The following is a 10,103-nucleotide window of genomic DNA, read 5'->3' as shown; positions in this document are numbered from 1 at the left end:
GCTAATCTTACCAATGCAACAAATTGACCACAAATTCATATTTTGGTGCATTAAATTTTACTAGATGGTGCACAAAGACATGATAATCATATAAAGTACGCCTTGCCATTTTGATTTGATATGTAGCATGATCCCATTTGGACTTGTCAACCAAAAGATACAAGGATGTAAAAATGTCATCTTTTGGGTCAAAACAGGAAGTGCTCCCTATCTTGGCCCAAAAGAGGACATTTTCACATCCTTGTATTTTTGCAAGATATCAACATTTGATTGTTTTGGCCCAAAAGATGCGTTTTAAACATCCCTGCATCTTCTGATTATCAAAACTAAATGGCATAATGTTACATATCAAATCAAATGACAAGGCATGATTTAGATGAAAATCATGCCTTTTTGAACCATCTAAAAAAACTGTGCGTATTAGAATATGAATTTTGTGAAATTCTGTCCAATTTCATGCACCAAGTTTAAAGCAAGGTTTTCCATAATAGGAAGCAAGAAGACACTGTGTATTTTGGCCAAATAAAAATAAAAATTTAACATCCTCTACCTTTTAATTACACTCTTGGGATCACTCTTCATAAACCCATAAAGCATGTGCAAGCAAGCATGGGGTTAAAAACTACCCCTATTCTTGCATTTTTACATTTTCTCATGTAAATGGTTAAACCCTTGTACGTGTTTACATTTTCAATCTTAAAATTGTGACACTCCATAAATCTACATATACAAATTACATTAAGTTGCTATTTTATAAATCATCTCATGCACATAAACAACATGTAAGTCCCCCCACTAAAAAATACCCCTCAATGCACTAAAGACTTATGTTACATGTTTATGAGTGACCCCTCGGGGTAATTGCACCCTACTAAAAAATACCCCTCAATCAATTACCCCACTAAAAAATACCCCTTAATGCACTAAAGACCTATGTTACATGTTTATGAGTAACTCCCCACGGTAATTGCCAAATCCAAATGGGGTCATGTTACAATAGTCCTTAACTTTAGGCTACTCAATTTTAAGAAATGTGACACATAACCACCCTTTTGAATACTTTATACTTTAAGTAATTATTTTATAAAAAATTTAGATTCTTTCTTTGCTTGCTTGATTTTCCAACCACTCAACTAATTGTTACTCGCTTTTTTGGGCTCGCTCGCTCTATTGACTACCTCTATACTGATCCCTCTGCTCGGCCTACTTGGTTGGACTTTTTCCTTCAGCGAGGGAAGAAATGATGTTGTCACACTTCTCAAAATAAGAACACAGGCCCGCTTGAGAGCACCCTTGGGAGCTACTTAGTTCAACCAATCTTACATGTCCCTTGATACCATCCGTATCCTCAGAAACTTAAACATTTGGGCAGGCCCTATGAATGCGTATATTTGCCTTTTTTGTTATTTTAACGGCAGGTAGCCTAGGGGGAAGTTTGTGTTTTTTGAGCCCTTGTTATAGGGGAAGTTTATGTTTTTTGAACCCTTGTTGAGGCACGTGTCATAAATATAGACCATTGATCTTATCAAGATCAAGGGTGTGGATGGTATGGGATTATTTAGAAATCATTTCCAAGCTCAAAAGCGAAAATCAAGCATGCTTTTAGGTTTGTGCAGTCTATATCCTTCTTTGAGAGATAGATTCTTGTTGCACTATTGCTACATCCACGGCCTTAGCCTTTTGCAATGAACTATTGGCCACTCACACAACAGTGAAAGAAATGGACTCAGCATCAAACGGATTGCACAAACAAGCAGTGAAGGCTATCCACTCAGCATCAAACAAATCAGCTACATTAAACTAAACAAGCAGCAAGGGGATGTGTTGGACACAGGAGAACATCAAAAGACAACTCCCAACTAGTAGCTGAATGAGCAGTTCTTGCATGTTGATTATTGCCCATGTTTGATGACGAAGATCGATGCACTTGTTAGCTATGAAAAATCCCACAAGGGCAGTGTGTACAAGGATTTGGAAGATTTTGAATGGAAATCAGTCGTGCACGGGCCAAACTATATGCTCTCGATGGCTTGGACCTCACCGTAAGATGAAGATGTGATTTGTCAAGATAGAATGCAAAGCGGTTTTGAGCTAGTTATGAAGAAAATGAGAAGGAGCCTCATCCTAGTCCAATCCTAGTCCAGCCACCCTATCTAGCATTTGCGACTTCTACGTCTGGTGTAGCCCGAGATCAGTCTTGGCCCTTGCTTTCCAGGCTTAAAAGTGCCAACATGCTTTTTCATTCCAAATTTTAAAGTATGTCTGTCTCAAATATAGAGCATTATAAATAAATCATCACATATTCTCTTTCTACTTCGAAGCAAGCTTGCAAGCCAAGCTTCACTAACAACAATGAAAGCCAAGCCAACATGTGTTCACTGTCAAAAGCCACCACATAAGTAACAAATGATTTTTGGCTGCGTTCTACAGTTAGCAAACAAACTTGGTAATGTTTCTCATGGTGTTGGTGTTCCAACTGCAAAAGAACCTTTCTTCAATGGACCCCTCCCATAATTATTATTGTTGCTTTTATCCACAACACGGAGAAATAAAAACAAGAGATAAGCTTTCTTGATTCCACCACAATCACCATGGGGTGATATCTGCTCATCTAGGCAGTCATTTTGATGCTAGATTTGCGCACATGGAGACTTATGCAAGAGGCCATCGATGAAGGAATGCTATAGTTGTTGGATCGGAAGACTCTTAAGTAATTGAGACTAACAACACAATCTTAATGCCATGTGTGATCGAGCAAGTCATCGAGTGATAGAATTTAGTGGGGGCATGAACTGAGAGATGATAATCATACATGGTGAAGGGGGACGATCGATGGAGAACACGAGAAATGGATGGATAACAAGCAAGCAAAGGTGCAATGTGAGTAGAGAATTGGAAGGATACAATGTCAATGCATTTGAAGCAAGCACAAAGGGTGGATGGAAGGGTGTGTAGTGGCATATACAAGAAACCACAAGAGATGGAAGAAGAAGAAAAGGAGGATGATAACACAAGGAAGCGTGTTGGGCAGGAAGGAGGATTTATTGTCGGTATTGGGACATTGTTAGAGGAGGAGACCACGTGTTAAGCTTTTGGACATGGCTGATAGCATTTACTATCATCTGAAGCATATGATCCTTGAGCTTGATAATCTGAAACAACATGGCCTTTTCTCCACCTCCAAGATTAAAGAAATCACCCAAAGATGATGATAATTCTGGCACTCTATTCGAGGTGATTTTACTAATGTTCGACTACGATTACGACTATTAACATCCACGTAATATGCTAGTATCTTATGGTATCTTATCCATTCATGAGACATTCTCGATACTTATATTTTTTGTGTTTATATTCTTGGCACCCAAGGAAGGGCTCGTTCCCTCGTATTGTAACTCTTTGGGGAAGGAAGCATGCCACCTCCCCGCCCACACTATGTGTGGTTATAATAATTACATATTATATATTGTCATACAAATATTTTCAATTGCTCATCCATTCAAAATTGCTTGTTTTCCAACATTCCTCTCTTTTGATGCATGTTCTCGATGCAAGGAGCAAGGAAAGTCAAGTTGGATGCAAGATCGAAAGATATCGACACATTTATTCAATCCATGTGTCAATATTGTATAGACTCCTATGAGGATCAGTTATGAGCTCTTGTGAGCGTGCCTTATTCATGTATTTGTTGAGCTTTAACTCTCAAAATGCAAAATAATACGAGCATTGCCAAGTCAATAATAAATCACCATCGAGGATCGGGTCTGTTAGACCTTGTGTCGTGTTTCATTTCCACATTTCCACTCATTCTCTTCTTTCCTTTAAAAATTTGATAAAATGCAGGGATTTAGGTTCAATTTTGACTTAATAGTTACGTAATCGAGTTACATGCTCGGCGTGACGGAAAGGTTCATGCCACAAATCTAGTTTCAAGGTTCGTTAGACCTTGTGTTGTGTTTCATGTCTACATTTCCACTCATTCTCTTCTTTAGGTAGGTAGCATTGTGGGATGAAATGAAAATTTGGCTTCTGGTTGAGCCACGTGTCATCATTCTTCATTCAAATCTCAATATCAATTGAAATTCTTTTCTTGAATGAGTATCTCCTTCAAACTGGCTGATTCGTCTCCACACAAAACCATCTCTTCAAAGTCCCCTCCTCCCCACTTGAGAACGCTCGCCTCCCTGTCATGCTCTACTTCCTGCTTCCTCTTCTATTCCCCCTGGATCAACTCCCATTCCTTCGCGTAGACATGTGCCGCCAATCCAACTCCATCTGGTTGTCCTCTTGGACTAGCACCCCCTCCCCACCGCCTTCGATGATAACTTCCTCGCCCCCTCTAGTTGCACTCCCAATCCCTCCCCCAGGCCCATGCTTTGCACTACCTCAAGCCCTAGCCTTCTTGCTCGCATGTCCCTCCTTCAGGAAATTAGTCGGATGATGCAGATGTTCAGCTCCACTACAGCCGCAAATTCGTCACTCATCGTGGATTATTTCATCCTTATCCTTGCAATGTATAGCCCACAGATGCTTCGAATTGTGTTTCAATGCTTGGGAGAGTTACTAAAGTTGTGCATGACCTTTGTAATTGACTCCAAGAAGTGTTTTGAGTGATGGAGGAAGCCTTTTGCATCCCCTCATCGATGGGAAGAACATCTATGGTCGACAGGTTCTAGCATAATGCCTTGATAACACGGCTTGGCATTTCGATCCTATATGGAATAGATGTTGTCCACGGGCACAACAATGTCTGTGAGCGACTATTTTCCCTCAACATGTCAATATGGGGTGCCTGAGGTAACTGCTACTGTATTGTTTTCAAGTTGTAGCCATAGTTGATATACTTACGTAGGTGTATGAAACCTTTACAAACATACAATTGTGTTGAGGATTTGCCAAAATTCAACGAGCAAAAACCTATGTAGATGGAACCGGCTCAAAGAGCATCTCCAAGATCACGGCACCAGCCACTTCAACATCGTCCAAAGTAAGTAATTGCTTGCTTCTTCAAAATCTTCCTCATCTTTTGCTACTTCGCTTCAAGTGCATTCGTCATTCCATGAATGCCAAGGCTTGTTGACGAAATGTATTTACATGTATATACATTCCAGGCTATGGCTCTTGTGCTCTTGTACCACTATGGAGGAAGCCCCCTACCTTGCCTCCTACACCAGAAAGTATGACCTTCTTGAGTATGGTGACGATGGGGTTGACAATGAGGACGATGAGGATGTGGACAACAACAAGGAGGATCTAATCAATGAGAACCAACACCACTATTGATCTCACACTTGCCGATCCGCTTCAGATAGGAATTCTCAACCCTTTACCTATAGGAGCCCTTTGAAGGCAACCGGGAGTCTTTTCGAAGGCTACCTTCATTCCATCTACAAGGAACATTCTAAATGGCAGAAAGACCACCAAGCCTACTAGATTTTTGCATGATTTCCTTGACCTTCCATTAAGTTTTGGGGAGATTTATTCACACAGCACCTTGCTTCCAATGCAAAAAGCGATCCTGCAATATTTACTGCTCATAAAAAATTTCCGTCAAGTTTTGGGGAGATTTATTCACACAAGACCTTGCTTCCAATGCAAAAGGTGATCCTGCAAGATTTACTACCCGTCAAAAATCAATCTTGCTCTTTGTTATCAAAGAAATAATTAGGAGGGACGTCACAATCGGCTTGAAGCAGTTCGGTGAAAATGGTAAGAATCTCCTCGACTACTACTGCATTGTCACACATCTGAACAAAGACAGCCCTAATCCTGAGGGTAGTATAGATCCATATCTAGAGGAACCTCCCTTATGCATGGTGCTAGTATCAAACCCGTACCCGTAGCACATGAGAGAAGCTTGATGGCAATCACCTTTGAGAATGCCAAGCTGGTCATTCCCAAAATTCGAGTCAGGGATGACACAGAGAGAACGTTAAGAAACCTAGCCACCTACCAAAGTCACATGTTAGAAAAAGTGGATGTGCTTTTGCATCTTCATTTCATGGATTATTTGATCTGCTAGTGGAAAAGAAGATCATAACGGAGATGATAGGGAGCAACAAGCATGTTGTGGAGATCTGGAGCAAGATGTGTAGGAACACAATGTGCATGCTCTCATAGAAGTATATCGAAGTGGCTCAAAAAGCAAAGTGGTACAACGATTGCACATTTCCAAGGATGCAGGTAGAAATCAGACATCGATATGTTGCAAAACCTGGTTGGCGCTCTCTCTGATTTTTGCCTTACTCTTGCTAGTCATGACGTTTGTGATAATGTTGTATACCATTTGCGAGCTACTTATTTTTGTCATTATGAGCTCCAAATCGCAGAAGAAGTCAGTTACTCCCACAGCGGTGCCCTCCATCTCATCTACGACGCTGATACATTTAAAGCCATCCTCCGTCTCCTCACCACAAAGACATGATCATATTCCCGCCTTGGTTGCTTCTTGAATTGGCATTGACGCTGTCTTCATAAGAAAGATTCAAGTGGAGGTTATGCTATTCTTCCATACGATGCCGATATGTTGCAGGTTTCTACAAGCCTCGATCGTTTTGGTGAGCTTGTGGTCTCCATTAGTTCGAATAGTAAAAACATCCCCATAGGCTACCTATCGTAAAGATCATCTCCATCTCCTAGAGTGTTTTACCCTTGCTGTCGGAAAGATTTAATTAGACATCATGCAATTGGTTGTATTTGCATGAGACGGGATCACAGTTATGTAATGTCAAGTGGTTGCAACCTTAACGTCACAGTTCTTGACCTATGCTGGGTGGCCGACCTTCAACACCTAGCTTCTTATCTCCTTCAAAGACCATTTTTCCCTTGCTCTCCTGCTAGGGTTCCGAGCTGAGGTACCTAAATCGAGATCTGCTCATTCTTAATCTCCACGAAGTCTGTATGTTAATTATGCTAATGCTTCTTGATGGGTTTTTTGCAGCAATCCCAGGATGGCGAAGTGGCACCGGAGGAGATCCAGAGAGTTCTATTGCTTACTTCTTTCTCCTCCTCCTCTCAGAACGCAATCTAGTAGACTGTTGCCCAATTCTCTATCCTCATGTCTCTGTGCCTACAGTCAAATAGACAGTGACAAAATTGAAGCCGATGCGTAAGAGAGCAACAATGTCTGCCTTCCAATTGTGCAAGGATTTAGCGCAATTTGGAATTGAAATTGAAATTGCAAGTACAATACAATTCCAATGCAACTTCTAACAGAATTCGGCGTTCCCTTAACATTGCACATGGCTCTTGCATTAAGCAGCCACAATGTCGCTAACCACTCTATTGACGAAGATGGAGCTCTAGAGCAATGCCTGTGGGGGAAGACCTTGGAAGTGATCACGTAGGTGAAAGGGTGACGTAGGCGTAGATGGCAACCAAGGTGATGGCAGTGCCCAGTTCGGATGCATGTGATGCAATTTGGCTCCTATGCATAGCATCAAATCACCCTCTGTTGAGTTCAATCCCAACTTGATGAAAGCCATCGCTACAGTTATCAAACATGCTGCTATTCCCGTAGCGCTCATGAGCAGTAGCTTTTTCTTGCTCGTGCGATCCAACAAGAGCGTCACCATGAAGATGAAGGCCAGTTCACCACTCTCACCCCTACTATTGCTCCTAGCATTGCTATCTTACTTGTCACCCCTGCCTTTCGGAAGAGCACTGGGTTGTAGTAGACCATGGCATCGATGCCCGATGCTTGCTGAAAGAAGTTGATCCACAGAGCCACTAAGTATATCTAAAAGAGCACATTCTGAAGAAGGAAGGTTGTGAGCAGCTCGCTGCTGTTGACCTTGCCTCCCCCTTTCGTCCATGCTCTCCATTTCTCTCTTCTCTAGCCCTCATGTTGCTAGTTCATCTTCTCCTGCCTTAAGAGCCTCGCACGTTGTCCCATATGTCGAGTTCCATCGGTCGCCTCTCCTCGATAATTCTGACCTTCAGCCATCTCCTACAATTCTCCCTCTTTAGTAGTCTCTATCTCAGGGCCTCGAGCCCGTCCTTGCTTGCCTACGTCCTCAAAAGCTTCCTCTGTAGCAGTCTCTCCCTATCTCCCAGCCGCGTCAAGAGGTTCCTATCTTCCGTTTCCAAGCTTCCTCTCTAAACTCCTACAGAAAAAGATCCAGTACCCTTGTTGACTTGACTATCTCGAACAAAGTCTTGAAATCGGATCGCTTTAGTTTCCCAACATTGCCTTCCTCGATTGATGCCCTTTGTGCTCTCTGCAATGACTCTAATATTCAGTCTTCTTCTTCGAGCCTCTGCAAAGATCTAAATTAGGCCACAATCCTCACCTCGTTATATGATTCTCAACAGCACGGATTGTGTATTTACTTCATGGGACAAATTCTCTTAGAACCTCCTAAACTCACAAGCGAAATTGAAGGTCTAGCACATGGGAATGACTCAAATCTTCCCTTGCGTAGTTATAGGGAGAGCATTTTGTGACGATGAAGCTATGATGGCTCCACAACAACTACGATGGAGCTACGATGGCTCCACAATAGAAGCAACATTCTTGGAGAAATCCAAGCTAACACCTAACGAAAGAGTTGAAGTGCTCCTAATTCCATTAGCTTTTGATTTTTAAAGCTCGATGCTTTAGCCCAAGAAAGCTAGCACCTCTAATTTTGAATTAAACAATGTTATGTACACCATTGGATCTTTTTAAAATCCACGTCTCCAATTGTGACACGTGGCTGTAGGAAGACTCAAGGATCCAAAACATGCTTCTAGGCTGCCTACCATAAACAATAAGTGTGGTTATATGGTAAAATTATAAAATTCAAATAAAACATCTTCTCTGTCAATACAGCTACCTTCCAGGGATTCAGGTTCAATTTCGACTTAATAGTTACGTGCTCGAGTTATATGCTTGACGTGACCGAAAGGCTGCATGCCGCAAATCTAGTTTCCTTTTAAGGCTTCGTGATATCCATTTCTCAAGACTCACGATTAGAGTTGGAGAGTCAACTTCCCTTCGAACTCCACGCTTCAAGAGCTTAGTTGGCTAATAGAGAATCGACATTACAAATAGGCGAGACAATGGTTGTGGGCGACGTAATCCGTTTTTAATGTCCAAACGATAGAAGCACTGCTCATCACCATCCCTGCAACTACGTGTGGTTAAACCAAAAATCCACCTTAAACAGCCAAGCCCTGAAGGAGCCTTGCCAAGCAATAACACTTCTAAAGCAAGTATTGCAAAGCTTACAAAACGATTCTCCTGCATAGTCTTCCATAGATCGTTGTGACTTCTTTCAGTAAACGTGCTTCTTTACATAATTGCAAATGCTGATAATATATATTAAACTGCATCAAATGTTCTTCTTCAAGTCATTGACAACAGTTTGGAAGAACAAGCGGACAAATTCATGGTACTTTTCTGCCGTAGTTCTTGGGAGAGGAGCGGTGGCATAGCCCAACAGCATCCGAGTAGATTTGTTATCAGCGCCCTCGAGCTGCAAAGTACTTAATATGTTGATTTCTTTAACACCTTCAAGGACTGGAAGGTTGCCTCCCTCTACCTTGTGCTTGGATTTTGTATTTTCGGGATCAAATTCTAGCAGTCGTTCTAGGAGATATACTGGGACAGTGTCAGAAGCAGCGTCAGTTGGAGTGATCGTCACTTTTCTCAGGCAACCCACCTTGTTCGGTTGACCTTCGAGGTGCTCTGTCTTGCAGATTGTAGAAGGTGCCCACTTCTCGATGGCTAGAAAATCTCCAACGATCCGCCATACTTTGTCTGGTGGAGCTGCAAGAGTGAACTCGAACGTTCCTTCCCACAAATCTGAAGATACGTCTGCCATCTGGCTGTCTATGAAGTCACAACTTCAGTTAACAAAACAAAGCTGGAATCTGCGAAATAAAATGTTACAACCCCGTCAAAAGTTCAGATACAACATTTTGTGGAAGATACTGACCAGATCAATCGACGACTGCAGGGATTGAACGGACAGATGCAGCTTTTGAGATGGAGAATAGTTGTGGGCTGAATTCTGAGACTCTAGTTCCTGCAGCGGAAGTCAACACACCATTGTGAGGTGAAATATAGCAGGCACCAAGATTCTGTGGCATCGGCATCAAGAGGACCACTCGTATATTTC

At 41.9% G+C, this 10,103-nt stretch overlaps 1 protein-coding gene across 1 annotated transcript; it reads right to left on the bottom strand.

The window, feature by feature from the left end:
* Window positions 1-9,314: 9,314 nt before the first annotated feature.
* Window positions 9,315-9,806, bottom strand: LOC147896174 (uncharacterized). The gene has a single exon (XM_087382230.1). The coding sequence runs from the start codon at window positions 9,804-9,806 to the stop codon at window positions 9,315-9,317; it is 492 nt and encodes a 163-aa protein (XP_087238356.1).
* Between the last annotated feature and the right edge of the window lie 297 nt (window positions 9,807-10,103).

This window comes from Dipteris shenzhenensis, chromosome 12, assembly GCF_047967505.1.
Source record: "Dipteris shenzhenensis isolate YYH24624 ecotype China chromosome 12, Dip_SZ_1.0, whole genome shotgun sequence".
In the NCBI taxonomy this organism is placed as follows: domain Eukaryota; kingdom Viridiplantae; phylum Streptophyta; class Polypodiopsida; order Gleicheniales; family Dipteridaceae; genus Dipteris; species Dipteris shenzhenensis.
Note: the sequence above shows the minus strand (reverse complement) of the source record. Positions and strands in the feature narration are given on the sequence as shown.

What these genes read in the sequence shown, in the direction of transcription:
- LOC147896174 (XM_087382230.1), bottom strand. Translation starts at nt 9,806, where the DNA reads ATGGCAGACGTATCTTCAGATTTGTGGGAAGGAACGTTCGAGTTCACT.